The following is an 18,097-nucleotide window of genomic DNA, read 5'->3' as shown; positions in this document are numbered from 1 at the left end:
CCTCAGTTTAAGTTTAATGTCAAACACAGTCGCAGGTATTTGGAAGGTATGGATGTTAAAAGGAGTGGGTTTTAATTACCTGTAGGTGAAGCCGTGCTGGATTTTACTGCTGTTCAGAGCCTGTTTTTGCAAAGACTTTGCACAGCTGCACACACCTTGTTAGAGAACACCGCTGGCACTGTGATACTGGGCATGTAGAGAGCAGACTATTCTGGGCTAAATGAGTGTGTGTATGTGGCAGGGGCAGCGGCAGCGGCAGTGGCAGCTACTTAACATGTAGCACACGTAGCATGTCTCTAAACACTTAATCCCATAGGCCGGCTGCTCGACTGAGCTGGGATCTTACACCAGTGAAAGTGTCTGCCTTTAGCCCAGAGCACATGAGATGTATGTAAATCATCTGGCATGGAAGCAAGTGTTAGAATTTCTCCTCTGGCTTTCTGGGAAATGTAAAGAAAATGTATTATTCCTCTTCTGAGCTATTTATGCCACCAGGTTTAAGGAGAGACGAGGAAGAAAATATATAAAGAAAAAGAAACGGGATTGTTCTGTCCTTGTCTGTTCCATTTTTGTCTAGCATAGTGTTTCCCAAAGTCGTCTTAAGGGACGCTCTACATTTCTGCTCGCTCTCGGATCCCAGGGGGTCCGTACCAGGTGTTGGGTGGTTTAATTGATAGGAATAGGCAGGCCGGGAGATGAACGGGGACTAAAATGTGTCTCTCAGAATGAGTTTGAGAGGACATCAGGTGCAGGATGTACCCCTCAAGCTAAGTGTCTTATCAATGACAGGTCGGTAGACAGTGTCGACCCTTAGTCATTCCTTCTGCAGTGACGGACAGCAGAAGAGGAAAAACTATACAAAACTATACAGAGAAGATTTTATATAACTGAATAACCATTGTAATAACCATTTCATCTTGGTCAAGATCAGTGACCTCCAAAACACTGGGCACAAGGAAGGTGGAAGCCATAAGGAACACATGACTGGAAGTAAAAATTGAACCTGCTTTGCAGCACCCACTTTACCAGATACGCCAGCAGTAAACGACCTTGAATTTTCCACTAACATTGAAGACTGGCACAGTAAAGCAGCAGGTTGTGTGGATGCTGCCCAGAAACATGGGACATGGACAGGGCACCAATCCATTGGGCACCTATCCACTGCAAGGCTTTAGTTGTAGAAAAGATGGCAGCAGAATGATCCAACGTACAGAAGTTGAAGAATCAGCTGGTAATACAGTAACACAGTGGCCCTAATGTTTTGGCTCATTTGCCAGCAATAACGTGTCTGTACAGCGCCCCACCAGACCAGTAGCACCACTAAGACTCGAACTCTAACTCTGATAGGTGACAGGATGGTACATTAGACTGCCGTGCCACCTTAGCATCCAGTTTACGACTGTATTTGACCTCAAGCAACCTCGATTCAAGAATACATTACTAATATCAGTTTGGAAGAACACATTACTAATATCAGTTTGGAGGAACACATTACTAATATCAGTTTGGAGGAACACATTACTAATATCAGAGGAAACCCACACAGACACGGGGAGAACATGCAAACTCCACACAGAAAGGACCCCACCTGGGGATCGAACCCAGGACTGAGCCACCCTATTAATATCAGTAGTAATTACAGTAATTACAGTGTTTTTGGAGGTCCCTGGACCCACTATGACCTTGACCAGAATGAAAAAGTTATTTAGTTTAAACACGGTGCATAACTGTGAGGTGTTGGGGACAAAACTGAAGATTTGATTTCCACTGGTTTAATGACTTTAATGAGAATTTTATTCAGTACTTGTGCAGTTTATTACAACTATTTCTTAACAGTCATGCTAATATAAAGCACCTCTTTAAACTGACCCGGTAAACACACCAGAGCTCAGGTTAAAGCTGGTAGGAGGAAAATCTGTTCACTTTCTGTTGTACGACTCCTGAACTAACATTAAGCACTTTTAACAACACTACAAGCATGCTTTGTTCACTCCACTTCTGGGATTTCTTACCAGCTGTACTGAAATGAACCGCATGATCGGTTTATATGTGTCTGCTGAGGATTTCAGGGTTGGTTTTATATAAAGTTAATGTTCATTTAGTTAAATTATTTGTGATTTAGTTACAATAAGCTTTTAAATGGCGTTATATAATATTTTTAAGCTACTTAATATCACATTGTTTTGTGTCCCATCACCTCCCCATCACTACTGCCACACCGATGTCTGTTCTCTAGAGCAGGAGTTTTCAACCTGTGGGGCACGCCCACCCAGGGTACTTGTCTGTGGGGGCGCGAGTGGCTTACCGGGGGGGGGGGGGGGCGCAAGTTGTACTTAGCACACGAAGGGGGGCGCGTGCCTAAAATGGTTCTGTCCATCTAACATAAAGCATAAAGATGGCATTGATTGAAGATACTTAGTTTTTAAACTTGGCAAAGATTTGGTGATGGGCTGTGGCGGGTCACTGTGGAAGCCTATGCTAGTCTTAAACCTCCTTATTGGAAGCTGTTGTGGCATAGAGGCTACTCAGTTTTTGGATTATGCTACTGAATATATAATAAATACATAAAAAAGGTAATCTACAAAACATAGTGGCTGCTGAAGTATTTCAGCAGTGAGCCACGTTAGGAGTCGTGCCCTTCTGCATTGCCATTTTGGCCAGCAGATGACTAGAGAGAGGTGCAGATGACTGACGGGTCAGTTTATGGTAATTGATGATCACCTATGCTCACCATGAGCATTATTTTGCTCCAGGTGGAACTCACCCAAGGTCATGGCATTTAGGGCTTCATGACGGATACGCCCTGGTAGAGTGGCTTGCTCCAGAGGCGGCATGATGTTCTGTTTCCGAAGCAGACCCTGTCTGTAAATCCATGTTATGTTTGAGTTCGAGTGCCACTTGGTGGGGATGGGGTGTCGCTCATGTGTTGCCGGTCCCAGCTGTTTCTGAGGGTTCCCTATCTTTCCCTTCGAAGCAGCCCTGTCATATTGTGACCACCAATTCTCATTTCTGCTCTATCGCTGTTTTATCCATTTTCTTAGTTGCGGGTTGCTGATTTTTTTTGTGCACCTTGTTTCTGGTATTTCGTCCACCTGATTTATTTGTGATTATCTCTTTTTGTTGATGTTTTTAGCCACAGTATTGTTCTATCTTGCATGTGGGTTCTTCTGTTCTTTTCTGCAGGTTCTGAGCTTCACCTTGCGCTTCGATAGCGAGGTGTGACCCGCCCCGTTTCAAAAGATCTTCATTATTAGTTCCATTTTAAATTCCTACACCTCTACACATTCAGATATACTGTAATAAACAAATAAAGCCTCTTTGTGCTCGAGCAGATGTAATTTGTGACTAATATGATGACCAGGCGTGATAACCGGCTACACAAATATTTCTGTATTCAAATATGCAGCCGCAGTGTTGATTTATTCTCATGTTAATACCACGATCCAATCTTACAATCAGTAAACACGACTCTCGGCACTCCAGCCTCCGCCACCAGAGAATTCCTCACTCCTTTATTAGCAGGTAAAGTTTGTTAGGAATTAGAGACAACTTATAATTTACAGTAAGATCAAGATGGGGAAGGTCAGTTCATGCAAAACAAGGCTGTATATTCCACTGTATATTACAAACCACTCAGAGCTCTGGCAGCAGCAAATGGCCCAACTGGAACGTAAACCTGATTTATGTAATTGAGGTTTGCCTTCAGTATTAATCAAAGCAGATTCTGGGTTTGAAGGCTGTGCGATCAGAGCAAGCAGTAACGTGGCTCATCATTGCCACTTTGGCTGACAGAGGGGGTACGGAGGTGCAAATGATTGATTTTCTTTTTTAAATTCTTTTTAATTGACAATAATCAATTCGCTCCAGGTGGAAGTTCTTCTATATATCACGGTTTCTCGCTCTCAGATTTGCCAGCTCCTCTGTCTGGCAAACCATGATTCCGGATTAAATTTGTTCTGTTTTTCTGCTGGCATGGGCTACTTCTTAGCATATTTTCAGAGAACTCGTGCTGGATGTAAACTGCATAGAGGCGTTTTTTAAATATTCTGAACAGGCCCTACAAAGATGTATTGCTACCCTGGATAAACCTTGTACCCAATCTAATTCACATTCTGTCCAAAATCATTCTTCACCATCGATTTCTGTAGTAGCTTGATATCTTAATCTTTCACCACACAGAAGTTAAACACCTTGTGCTTTTAAAGTAGGAGTGCTGCAAAACAGGAAGGAACTCTTGCTCCTTGATGACTTTTTGATTTTTCAAGCCACGCTGCGCTCATATAATGCCCCGAATTTAAGCCCAGCTGATTTGGCACTTTTAAAGAGGTGTAAGCGTTCACGTCAGAGAAAATCTGCTTAAATCCAGCAGAAGGATAAATTAGAGCAGGAAAAATGCAACACGCATTATGAAAGCACAGGACAAAATGCTCAACTCACTTCTACACTGCTGCTGCAGAAGGAACGCAGTAAAAATGACTATAAGTCGTAATGTAACTTTGGGGTATGTGCATTTTTGCTTAGAAAATTAAAAACAAATATGAATTTGAACATAGAATTTGACCAGGTCTGTTCAAACTTGCATGATCTATCTGTCTAGATTATTAAAATGTATTTTTTCACTAGTGTTAGCTCACATTAAAAGCTCAAGCAGGCAACAAAATAACAAAGACAAAGATCTGAATAAACAATCAGCACCAAAACACTATGGATGAAAGGCATCAAGCTTGAACTGACAGGCATCAGATCTACACAGACAGTGAGCTTCAGAGCTATCAGATGAATTAGACTAAAATACACAATTTTAGAACAGCAGTGATGATTATCAGGTAGGCGTCAAGCTTCTTACACAATAGCTGTTAGATGTTTATACACAATAGGCATCAGAACGCCCCAGATCGGAGGTCTTAGAGCTTTACACAGTATATAATAGAAATCCGAGCTATACCGACATTAGAACGTTCAGTACGCTAGACAACAGAACATCACAGACGCTGTTCATTAACATTATTTAATAGCCGGCATCAGAGCTGTAATTTCATTCTGCCTTTTAATTACCCTACCTTGGCAGGTGGGTAAGGTGCCACTCCAAGTTCCATTGTGGGTGCAGGTGCGGGTGCTGCTGCTGGCATTCTCCATCAGGAAACCTGGCTGGCACGCATAGCTGACATTCTGGCCAACAGTGAAGGCCTCGCCAAAGCGCAGCCCGTTGGCCGGGACGCCTGGATCACCACAGCTAATCACTGTTGAACAAGGATAAAATGATAGAGCAAATCAATGAAAACTGAAAGGCTGACATTTTTTCATTGACTAAATAAAGGTCATTGCTGGGGTACTTGTGGGAATCTGTTTAGCTTTTATGTATGAAACTAATTTAAGGGGTTTATGTTAAAGTATATCAACGTCCTCTAAACTCTAAATCTTTGCTCCGCTTGAGCGGTGCGATAAAACATCATCAGTGTGAATATGAGATGAATCTGCATTTGTGTGGAATAAGCATCAGATCCAGTGTTACAGCTCCACATGTATCTGTGTTTATCTGGCTTTTCCTCCCTGTTTCACTTTTAAACTTGTGTTACAGCTCGAGGTTCTGAGAAATTGTGAAAATCAGCTTCTCCCAGAGTCTAAAATGTTTATCGTTAAAATGTACATTTTCAGCAGACGCTTTTATCCAAAGCGACTTACAGTTTTGACTGAACAGAATTTTGTTAAGGGTTAAGGGCCTTGCTCAGGGGCCCAACAGTGGCAACTTGGCGGTGGTGGGGCTTGAACCGGCAACCTTCTGATTACTAGTCCAGTATCTTAACCACTGAGCTATCACTGCCCTTCATTATTACTGCTCATAAGTTCTCTCCACTAATGAAATTCCTCGCTCATTGTTTTAGTACAATGTCACGTTAAGCTTTGTGCACCGTCACTCTCAATAGGAAATAATGGCACAGCAGCACACAAGCGGTTTTGCCGCTTCTCATGTGAATGCGCCGGTACTGAACGGAATACAGTATTCCAGGATCAAGCATCTCCACGATTAAGAAGCATAATGAAACAATAAAAAAGTTAAGCTAAAGTGCATAGTTATTGTATTTCAGTGTTTTTTTCAGTGTATAAATGTTAAAAACAACCCCGTTATTTAACATTAGCCTAAAATATACTGTATGCAGTTCCACTGGAACATGGAACGCATTAACAGGTTTCCCAAACATCCTTATGGGAAGAAATACCTTGAAACTCAACGTCTTTTAAACTCAACGCCACTCCCAGAACCAACTGACGTTAAGTTTCAAGGTACCGCTGTATATGTATTTTGGGCAGACCTGAGAACAAACACTGGCGAACCAAATAACTCAAATAAATTTGCAATCATGTCAAGTTATGCATCTGTTAGAGGGAAAGTTCAGCAAAATATTGAAGTTGCAGAGTTGAGCATGATGTTCCTACAGTCCCACTTTTAAATTGAAGTATTCAGAAACCACTAAATGTGTATACATGTATACACACACACACACACACACACATACACCTATAGGGCAATTCAGTGTCTCCAATTAATCTGACTGCATGTTTTTGGACTGTGGGAGGAAACCGGAGCTCCCGGAGGAAACCCCTACAGACACAGGGAGAACATGCAAACTCCACACTGAAAGGACCCGGACCGCCCCGCCTGGGGATCGAACCCAGGACCTTCTTGCTGTGAGGCGTCAGGCGGCAGTGCACTGTGAACCACTTTGCCGCCCCCATATAAAATCAGTTATATTAAATGAAGGTGCTTTTCTGTTTCCTTCTGAAAGTCCTTTCCTGTTTTTTCCCTAAAGCCCAGTGCACAAAATAATAAGTGCATTAGATTCCCAGCTCAATTACAAAACCAGAGAAGTGAACTTTAAACACCCGAACACCGGGGCGGGTGGAACAGTCGTAAATATAATTGTTTTGCAGAACCGCTCCTTTAACTTAATAAACAATGCTAATAAATCTGCTCTCACAGAGCAAGATATAAACTCAAGTGAGTGAGAACAAAATCCTCCCGGGTTGCGACCACAATCTGTTTGATGCTAATCGATGATATAGATTTACACCATGTAGAACATAGATTCTGGTTTGGGACACAGCCAGGAACTCACTTGTGTGCTGCATGTCTGTGTTTTATGATTACTGATGTGAACTTGACCAGATATTCCACACTATAGGACCAAAAGTATTTGGACACCTGACCACGAACTTGTTAGGCAACGTGATTAAATTAGAGTGACCTCGATGTGACCTTTTTTTTTTTGGCTATGACAACAGGCACTCTTCTGAAAAGGCTTCTCACAAGATGTTTGAAGTATGTCTGTGGGAATTTGTGCCCATTTATTTAAAAGAGCTTTTGTATAGCTGGGCACTGATGTTGGTCCAAAAAGCCTCAATTGATCTGTTTTTGAATTCCTGTCTTTCAGGTGGGTGGCACGGTGGCTTGGTGGGTAGCACTGTCGCCTCACAGCAAGAAGGTCCTCGGTTCGATCCTTTCAGTGTGGAGTTTGCATGTTCTCCCCGTGTCTGCGTGGGTTTTCTCCAGGAGCTCCGGTTTCCTCCCACAGTCCAAAAACATGCAGTCAGGTTAATTGAAGACACTGAATTGCCCTATAGGTGTGTGTGTGTGTATGTGTGTCTGCCCTGCGATGGACTGGCGCCCTGTCCAGGGTGTTACTGTGTGCCTTGCGCCCACTGAAAAGTTGGGATAGGCTCCAGCCCCCCCCCCCGCGACCCTGATTGGATAAGCGGTTAAGAAAGTGAGTGAGTGAATGTGTTTCAGGTGTAATAAATCAATAATATGAGGAAAATTATATGCTTCTAAATTTGCAGCAACAGTTTAGGGAAGGCCCTTTCCTGTTTCAGCATGATTGTTCCCTTAAAGAAAAGCTCAGTGTAAAGAAACTCCACACGTAACAGCTTTGAAATGAACATTAGTGCCCAGCCATACAAATGCTCTTTTGACTGAATGGGCATAAATTCCCACAGACATACTTCAAAGCAGCAAATCTGTTGTTATAGCTGAAAAGCTCACATGTTTTTGAAATTCAACAAGCTCATGGTCAGGTGTCCAAATACTTTTGACGAACACACACTGTGTTTGTGAGGCTATCACACCTCCGATCCATAAATTAAAACGTATTAAAAACACACACATCTGCACATAAAATGCATCAACAGCAGCGCATTTTGCTGCACTGTGCGTTCTGGCTTTAAATGGGAGCACTTTGCAGCTCTCACCGGAGACTCAAAAGAACGAGAATTTAAACGAGCAAATCAGAGGTGAAAATGTAAATGAGCTACTGGAGGTCATGTAATTTATTCCGTGCCACTATATATAACCTTCACTCTATGTATCTTAGCCGACAATTCTTTTCATTATATGGACGTTAAAATGGCTTCAGTAATGAAGGTCAGATAAGCTGAAAGAAATTTAGATTCCGTAGCCGAGTCACTCGAGCAGGCAGGACCAGATCAGGACGGATCCTCTATGGACCATTGTGTTTTTCTTCCTCTATCTGTCATTCCTCCAGCCTATCTCTCTCTCTCTCTCTCTCTAATGACCTGATAGTATTCTCCTCGCTCATTCATTAATGATATCGTCTGTACCGGCTCATCACATCATTCACGTATTTGTAAGATGAAACTTTCATTAGCGCACTATTAAAAAAACCTGTTCAAAAGTTGAACATGTTTAAACCTCGATGTAATCATGCCCTGGCCAATCAGAGACTGAGAATTCGACAATAATGATTACGATTGTACCTTTACAACATCAATCTAGGACTTAAAAACTCGGGTGCTGGGATCTCAAGCTCTCGGGTTCGAGAGGTGCCTTGACTGGTCAACAGAGGCCACAATTGTCCCAGTCAGCCTAAAGCAGAGCCGAGATTCAAACCAGAGAGCTCGAGATCCCAGCACGGCGAGATAAATTCCCATTGGCTATGACTGAACTGGGTGAAAATAATCCACAGAGCTTTGACCTCAGCCTCACTAAACAGCTCTGGAATGAACTGGAACGTCAACCGAGGCTTTATTGACCAACATCACTGCCCAGCCATACAAATCCTCTTTTGAAAAAAGCACAAATTCCCACAGATAAAGTGGCCAATCAGAGAGTGACAACTTTAATGTACCTTTAGAACATCAATCTAGAATTTCAAAAGAGACTTAAACTGGTTACAGGGCATTGGGTGGGATCTTGAGCTCTCGGGTTTGAATCTCGGCCCCTCTATCAGCTGACTGGGGCAATTGTGGCCTCTGTTGAAGAGTCAAGGGTGGGTGTTGCAACTGATCATGGACGGCAGAGATTGATTCTCATTGGCTATGGCTAAATTAGGTAAAAATAATCCACAGAGCCCTGACCTCAGCCTCACTAATAAACTGGAGCATCAACCGAGGCTTTATTGACCAACATCAGCGCCCAGCCATACAAATGTTCTTTTGATTGAATTGGCACAAATTCCCACACATAAAGTGGCCAATCAGAGACTGAAAATTCAACTTTAATGACTAATTGTACCTTCACAGCATCAATCTAGGACTTCGAAAGAGGCTGAAACAGGTTACAGGGCGCTCGGGTGCTGGGATCTCGAGCTCTTGGGTTTGAATCTCGGCTCTGCTATCAGCTAACTGGTGGCCTCCGTTGACCAGTCAAGAAGGCTGCACGGGACTGGCTACGACTAAACTGCGTTAAAATAATCGCATTGAACAGCTCTGGAATGAACTGGAACATGAACCAAGGATTTCTTGACCAACATCAGTGCCCAGGCGTACAATGCTCTTATAATTGAATTGGCAGACAAAGTTTTAAAAAAACCTTGTTGTAAGTGCCATCAGTGTACAAAGCTTTCACTGCTAATTATCTCAGTATCCCAGTAAGCTCTTACTGGTTTCCAGCTGTTAAATTCATGTGCTGCCTCCCTTAAAACCCAATTAAAAACTTCCCTGCACCTCCTCCTCCATCCTAATGAATCATTTGTGTTGTTGACCTCCGGGCAACAGAGGGCGCCCCGTCCCCCAGCATGACTCTTTAATTGAGTTCTCATGCAGCCAAACAGTGTCCATTAGTGACACCGGCGCATATTTTATCACCCCGTCAAACGTCTGGCATTAATCTTCCCATTTTGTCCCCTAACAAAGTGCACTGCATCATATGATGTCCGTTACTGCCAGTGAAGTGGCCCATTAAAAATTCACCGTAGCCGAGCCGCGCTCTTTATTAATCGGCCTCCGTGCCAACATCAATCTCGCTTCATTCGCTGGTCGGAGAGCGCGGGTGTCAGTCCGTCCGGCTATTACTCAGAGCCGGGCCGGTAATAAATCACCTTTTATTAAAGTGATTACATGCAAAATAAGCAGCACATGACCGCTGGAGTCCGCCGCAGACTCATTAATTATGCTTCAACCCCACTGTTAGTCATCTGGCACCTTTTAAACCTAATCTGATCTGGTGAAAGATCTCGACACTATTCTAATCCCCAACAATTAAATCACTAAAAAACACGATTGTTTTTAATGTCTGGTAAATACGATTGGTCGAATTTACAGCTCAACAGAATTTAGTCGTTAGTTGCTGTCACACTATATGGTTAAAAATATTAGGACACTCCTTTTAATTAGTAAATCCAAGTGTTTTAGCCACAACAACAATACAAAAGGTGTAATAAATTAATTATACAAATACAAGTGCCTAGACAAATTAAAATGTAATTATGTACAAAAATTATGTCTTATAAAGTAAGTACTGATTTTCTAGCTATGATGAAGTCTTGATTGCTTTATTTGGACTAGATCTTGTTCAGATCCTGGCTATTTCTGGTCTGGGGCGTTCTCTTGGTGTAACAATGATATGGAATTATTTGTCATGATTAATATGTAATATCATATGAACACTTACAGGTGCAGTTGGGTTCGGAGCCCGACCAGGTAGCGTTGGGCAGGCAGACGCGGGTGGGTGTGCCGGAGAGACGATAACCATCAGCGCAGGAATAGACGACTGAATGAGAGAAGGAGGTGGAGTTGACTCTGGAGACACGACCATTAGCAGGACTGCCGGGGTTACCGCACTGAACCGCTACACAGGGTGAAAGAGAAGAAGAAACGAGGATCCCATTAGCAGCGTGTTGATAATAACACTTGTGCTAGCCCGGCGTTGTCAGGCGCTAATTACAGTGTAATTACCTCAAATGCTTGTTTCTCTTAAACCCCGATGATGGCGTCAGGATAAATATTGATCAAGGGCTGGACGCCTGCTTTTAAAAACCTGGTTTAATGTTTGTGAGGGAAATTAATCCACACATGATTTTCTGTGAGAGGCAGGAGGTTCTAAAACCCTGAATTATTAAAGTTCAACTTTTTTTTTAACATTATATGGTCAGAATTATTTGGACATCTGATCTAGTCTTTGTCTGTCTATCTATCTATGTAATATATCTATCAAATCTGTCTGTCTGTATATGTATCTATCTAGTCTGTCTGTCTGTCTGTCATCTATCTGTCTGTCTGTCTGTCTGTCTGTCAATCTATCTGTCTCTCCTGTCTATCTGTCTGTCTCTCCTGTCTGTCTGTCTGTCTGTCTGTCTGTCTGTCTGTCTGTCTATCTAAACTATCTGTCTATCTGTCTGCCTGTCTGTCTGGTTTTTCTCCTTGGATTAAAAAAAAAAAAATTCTATGGATTTTTTGATATTTACTGTAGAGGGTAATTTACCAAAAATATTTCTTGAAGTGTAAACCTAAAAAATATTTTTTAAAATAACATTGTTTATAAACAGTAAGATTATTTGCAGATGCATTTGACCAAAGCAGTTAGTATTAACCTATTACTGATTATAAAGCATGCTGATTATAGTGTATTTTATTATTTTTGTATTCTCCTTTTCAGTGTCCAGAAACTTTTGGCAATATAGTGTACTTTAGCCTGTAACTTCTTTCTCTGACCCACTCTGAACTAAAATGGCATTAAAGCTGCTTTGGATTCCTGCTGATTGATTTTTTGATGAATAAGGTGTTAAGTAATATCCCGAGAGCGTGCCTCCTTTCATACCCTCGCTTTATCGGTAAGTGGCCGGCGTGCGCTGATCGATGGCTCCAGCAGAAGGTGATTTTCTAGCTTTGTGTATCTGCTGCTTTGTTGTATAATATGACACGGAGAGAACATGATATGACTCGATCTGCCATGGACTTTGGCCAAGATTTTATTGCCATCGTGTCATACGGCGTGACATATAATAGTCCTACGAGACCACTATAACGCGACAGTACACAGCTGGCAAGATTAGTCTGGTCGTACAGTGTGAGATCGTCTTTGTTAGCGCTCCCACAGGAAGAGTTTAATCCACAACACACGCAAAATACACTCAAGGAAACAAAGCAAGTGTTAAAAGTGAAGGTTTAAGAAACTGACCATTATTTAACCATGTAACCATTATCCAAAGCACCAACGCATTATTATTCACTTTTACATCTTGTTTTTAAAAGATAGAAAGGTACAAACTTTAAAGGTAACAACTTCACACTTTACTGACATGTTTTCTGCTGATTATTATTTCAAGTGAACTAATTAGACATACTAATTAGCAGAGCAGAGTGTGATTTGAGAAACGACCGTTTTAAGAGACAAGACCATCTGTCTGTCTGTCTGTCTGTCTGTCTGTCTGTCTGTCTGTCTGTCTACCTGTCTGTCCGTCGTCTATCTATCTACCTTGTGATCTATCTGTCTTTCTATCTGTCTATCTATTTGTCGTCTATCTGTCTGTCTGCCTGTCTGTCTATCCGTCTGTCGTCTATCTATCTATCTGTCTGTCTGTCTGTCTGTCTGTCTGTATATATATATATATCTGTTTATCTATCTGTCTGTTTATCTATCTGTCTGTTTATCTATCTGTCTGTCTGTCTGTCTGTCTGTCTGTCTGTCTGTCTGTCTCTCCGTCTGTCTGTACAAGGCACTGATTGACGTAGACAGTTTAAACTTTCCTTTATAATAAATCTCTGTTTCCATCCATATCTAAACCATAATCACCGACACATTCTCCGGATTGTAATCTGGTCAGTAAAAGTTACATGAATAAATTTTGCAGATCCTTTTATGTAAAGCGGCTTGGGACCTTGAACACGTTAACTGTCGAGCCGGCATCGATGCTCCGACCAGTCGTGTTTTATCCGCGTCCATAAATACAGTTTATAATACTAATAACTGAGAGGATGCACTGGGTATTTAAACTGCATTGCTATGAAATACAAGCAAAATATTGGCCTTTCATTTGCTGCATTTTGGCCTGGGGTATTACAGATAAATACAACAGGATTCAATCATATGGACAGTGTGTTTAAACACGCTGAGAAACCTCTTAAAGGCAGGCGTCCAATCATATTTAACACCAGGACTGAAATGCCTGCAGTTTTACCTGATACACCAGATCAAGGCTGACTGATGAAACAGGTAGAATCAGACGTAGCTTGTGCTTAATTCATACAGCATCCAACAGTCACACCACTTCTAATGCATGATGGGAATTAAAGCTGGAGGGACTATGCTGGAAAGATGTGAAGTTTACACTCACTCACTCACTCACTTATCCAGTTAGGGTCGTGGGGGGGTGCTGGAGCCTATCCCAGCTTTTCAATGGGCGCAAGGCACACAGTAACACACTATATTCACCTATAGGGAAATTCAGTGTCTCCAGTTAACCTGACTGCACGTTTTTGGACTGTGGGAGGAAACCGGAGCTCCCAGAGGAAACCTGCACAGACACAGGGAGAACATGCAAACTCCGCACAGAAAGGACCAGGACCGCCCCGCCTAGGGATCGAACCCAGAGCCTTCTTGCTGTGAGGCGACAGTGCTACCCACCCAGCCACTGTGCCGCCCCAGACACTGTAAGTTTATGGAACAGCTATTTTTCTGACTGAATGATTAAAACCCACACGGTGAATTCTCCTGAATGAGGTTTTGCATATTTATTACACTGAATGGTTTCAAACCCTCATCTAAAATGTAACACTAGATGAAAAGGTGATGTGACATTTATATAACCGATGTCAAAAAGTACCTTCATCAACTCTCTGCCATTTTGGCAGCAACAACTGGAATTTTTTGATTATTTTATCATAGTTTATTTTTATCACAACGTTATGGAGCCATATTGTCCTGGAATTGCTTTAAATTAGCCACACTGAAGAGCTTTTGAGCACAAACTGACATTTATTTCACAGCATCTCAGTGGGATTTGGATCAGACCATTCCATTCCATACTATTTTCTTAAGTTTCAAACTGTGGTTTTGTAGCATAACCCCGGTGCACTTTATCTTTGCCTAATTCTATATTTCCTGCAGAAAGCTGGAGTTATTTTTGCAAATTTTTGGCACATATGCACAAATTCGGTGACCAGATATCGCCCAGCATATGGTGCACTTGCAAAACAACATAGATTTTTTTGGCATTGCACATTTCCCAAATGTACTCAGTGTAACAGACACAACTTACTTACATTCATTTCATTAAGTCTTTCACTTAAATTTTAATGATATTTTTGCAGATGGGGAAACAACATGCACAAAAAGCTGTAAATCACACCAGTCGTGTGTTAATTACACGTTTTACTTGCTCCCGTGATATTAGCAAATCACCTGTTAATTTGGCCACCATCACTTTGGCGATTGGTCGCTGAAATGCTTTTAATTGTTGCTTCTCTTTTGCTAAAATCTGCAACTCTAATCGTTCCACACATGAGCACGAGCGTGTTTGAGACCATATGGTGCCAGAACAATTTCAATAATGGAAAGAAATGAAGCGTGAAGTGAATGTTTGGACAGATTTATTTCGTGCAAATGAGGTTTTATCTCATCCGCAAAAACAACAATACATCTACTGTATCAACAGCTACTATTTGTTCTCGGGTTTAAATCAGAGTTTGGAAGAAATTGCGTCCCGTCAGCCCGGGGACAATAACGGGTCAATACAAATGGAATCAATAACAGTGTTTTTTGGCAGCGGCCATCAAACATCTGTTTCATCAGAGCCAATAATCAAAACTTGCAATTTACAATGAGGGGTTTTTGCACAGGCTGTGTAATTTATTGATGGAAAACTCATGAAAAAAGTGTCCTGCTTCTCTGCTATGATCCAACAAATCGTTCTGCACGTCTAAAGCATTTTTAAAAACCTGAATTTGAGTTCCATGTCAGTACTTAAGTTTTGAGTTGATGGGGTTTTGTGGCTGCTGTCAAGTCTGTAGAATCTGATTAACACAGGGTTTTCATGGGTGTGTAAAACTCATTCACTCACTTTCTGCTGGAGCCTATCCCAGCTTTTCAATGGGCGCAAGGCACACAGTAACACCCTGGACGGGGCGCCAGTCCATCACAGGGCACACACACATACACACACACACACACACCCATTCACATATAGGGCAATTCAGTGTCTCCAATTAACCTGACTGCATGTTTTTGGACTGTGAGAGGAAACCGGAGCTCCCGGAGGAAACCCACGCAGACACGGGGAGGACATGCAAACTCCGCACAGAAAGAAACCGGACCGCCCCGTCTGTAGTGAAAACTCACTACGGACTTTATCACAGACTGGACTGAATAATGAAGAACTCCAACTGTTTACATTATTTTTTTTTTTGCTAGTTATAACTTTTAGTTTAATTTAATTTTGTGTTTGTATGGTTTGTGTAAATCCTATTTATTCAAATTATCCTCCAGGCCACCCGAGAAGGATGAGGGTTCCTGCTGAGTCTGGCTCCTCGCAAGGTTTCTTCCTGTATTTTTAAGACAGTTTTTCCTTGCCACTGTCGCCCTCGGCTTGCTCAACAGGGGTTTTTGGTTTGTTGGTCCTGGATTCTGTAAAGCTGCTTTGAGACAATGTCCATTGTAAAAAGCGCTATATAAAATTTGAACAGTAAAAATACAACAAAGTCGTAACTTTATAGTATTTACAATAAAAAATGGCAAAAGTGTAACATAGATCACTCTCAATATCAAATTTAAGTTTGGTTTAAGTGCAGTTCAGTGAACGAGAAATTTCCTGCACCTTGTCAGTAATTGTACACATAAATGTGCACGTATATTTATTTATTTATTAGGATTTTAACGTCATGTTTAAGTTTTTAATGTCAAACACAATCATGGACAATTTTGTATCTCCAGTTCACCTCACGTGCACGTCTTTTGACTGTGGGAGGAAACCGGAGCTCTCTGAGGAAACCCACACAGACACGGGGAGAACATGCAAACTCCACACAGCAAGGACCTGGACCGCTCCACATGGGAATCAAACCCAGGACCTTCTTGCTGTGAGGCGACAGTGCTACCCCACTGTAAGTGCCCAGTGTGCACGTATATAGTAGAACAGAATCATTATTGTCACTATACACAGGTACAATGAAATTTTGCATATTTTCATTAGAGGTAATAGAAGCAGTTAAAATAACATGCAAACGTACAGTACATGTGTATGTAAAATAGACATTGGCTATCACCAGGTCAGTGAGTGTACAGAAGGAAACGTCCTTACGTTTGCAGGTGGGTTGTTTTCCTGACCAGGTACCGTTGGGGAAGCAGATTCGCTCAGCTGAGCCGAACAGCGTGTGACCCGTGGAGCAGGTGAAGCGAACTTTAACGCGCTGATGAAAGGCGCCTTCTTCCCGTGTGGCGTGGGCCGGTGTACCCGGGTCTCCACAATCACCTGCGGCATCACCTGCACACACACACACCAGTGCCAACACATTAGCCAGACCATCCATCACATCACTTCTTATCCTCTGTTCAGAGATATGACCTATTTTGAAGTAAAACACATCCTGACATTAATCTTTACACGGCATGATTCACTTTAAAATTGTTTTTTTAAGTTTCCCAAAATTCTGTCCTTATTTTTATGCCAAATTATTCTCAGTGTTGATTAAAGCTTTATTTTCATAACCACAGATTGCGGTACCAGTCACACTTCAGGTCTGGCACTTAATGTTAGACCTTAAATCAAAGGAAATGTATTTAGTTTTATCTTTTGGCAATTTCACATTTTTACTGTTACACTACAGACCAAAAGTATATGGACACCTGACCATTTTCTTGTTAGACATCACTTATTAAAACCTAGGCAACCAGGGGCATTAATATGGAGATGGCAGCTATAACAGCCACCACTCCCGAGAAAGAGAGCATCTTTAAGTCTGTGCACATTCATCAAAGCCTGACTTACAATCAATGTTCCAATTCATCCCAAAGGTGTTCAGTAGCACTGTCAGGCTCCAAACCTTGTTAAATCATGTGTCTATGGACCTCGCTTTGTGCATTGGGACACAGTCCACAGCGGGAATGAGAAAAGTGCCTTTCTGTTCCTGAAAATGAGTTCTGTGGAAACACCAGAACTCATAATTAGAAAAGGTGTCCACATACTTTTGGCCACATATGTGTACATTGTTAGTCAGTGAGATGTTTATTACTAAGCAGCGAACAGAAGACGAGGGTTAATAACAGTAATCTGCCCGACTCTTCTCTGTCCACTCTTCTCTCCCGGTGTAATAAAGGAACGGTCAGTGATCCAGAAGGCTAATAAGTAAAACTGCACCAGCACCAGTGAACTGCTGTGAATTGGTTTGTTTGGGATTTAGTCTCGGATGATTCGGTGGCCTGGATGAACAGCAGCCTCCAGTTTTGGAGAGTTTCTGTTCCTGACATTCGCCCGTGCCTCGACTGCTGAATGCTCCCACTGTCCCTCATTCCTTTAGTGAATTAGTAAATCATGTGTCAAAAATACATTATAATTATTTGTCATTTTTTATGATTATTAGATTAATTAAAACAAATCATTTTAGCACCTGATAAAGAATTCAGACAGAGATCCAGAAATAAAAACACTGAGCTGATTTACATTAACAACATTTACATTTTCAGCACTTAACAGATGCTTGTATTCAAAGCGACTTACAGTATACAGTCTAAGCAAATTGAGGGTTAAGAGTCTTGCTTAAGGGCCCAACAATGGCAACCTGGCCTGGACTGAGAATAGTCCGCCAACAGCGCCCCGTGGGCAGCGTCCTATGACCACTGATGAGGATCTCAAAAATGACCGACTCAAACAGC

The 18,097-nt window shown here is 41.9% G+C and overlaps 1 protein-coding gene across 1 annotated transcript in view; it reads right to left on the bottom strand.

Moving 5' to 3' along the window:
* The window catches only part of csmd3a (CUB and Sushi multiple domains 3a), a 323,290-nt gene that overhangs the window by 38,842 nt on the left and 266,351 nt on the right, over window positions 1-18,097 (bottom strand). Inside the window, exons 57-59 of the mRNA XM_062985995.1 lie at window positions 16,527-16,709; window positions 10,904-11,080; window positions 5,061-5,240 (exon numbers count right to left, since the gene is read on the bottom strand). Of these exons, the coding sequence (XP_062842065.1) occupies window positions 5,061-5,240; window positions 10,904-11,080; window positions 16,527-16,709 (540 nt within the window). The remainder of the gene's footprint in view (window positions 1-5,060; window positions 5,241-10,903; window positions 11,081-16,526; window positions 16,710-18,097) is intronic.

This window comes from Trichomycterus rosablanca, chromosome 23 (genome assembly GCF_030014385.1).
Source record: "Trichomycterus rosablanca isolate fTriRos1 chromosome 23, fTriRos1.hap1, whole genome shotgun sequence".
Taxonomy (NCBI): domain Eukaryota; kingdom Metazoa; phylum Chordata; class Actinopteri; order Siluriformes; family Trichomycteridae; genus Trichomycterus; species Trichomycterus rosablanca.
This window is presented reverse-complemented; position numbering and strand designations above follow the sequence as displayed.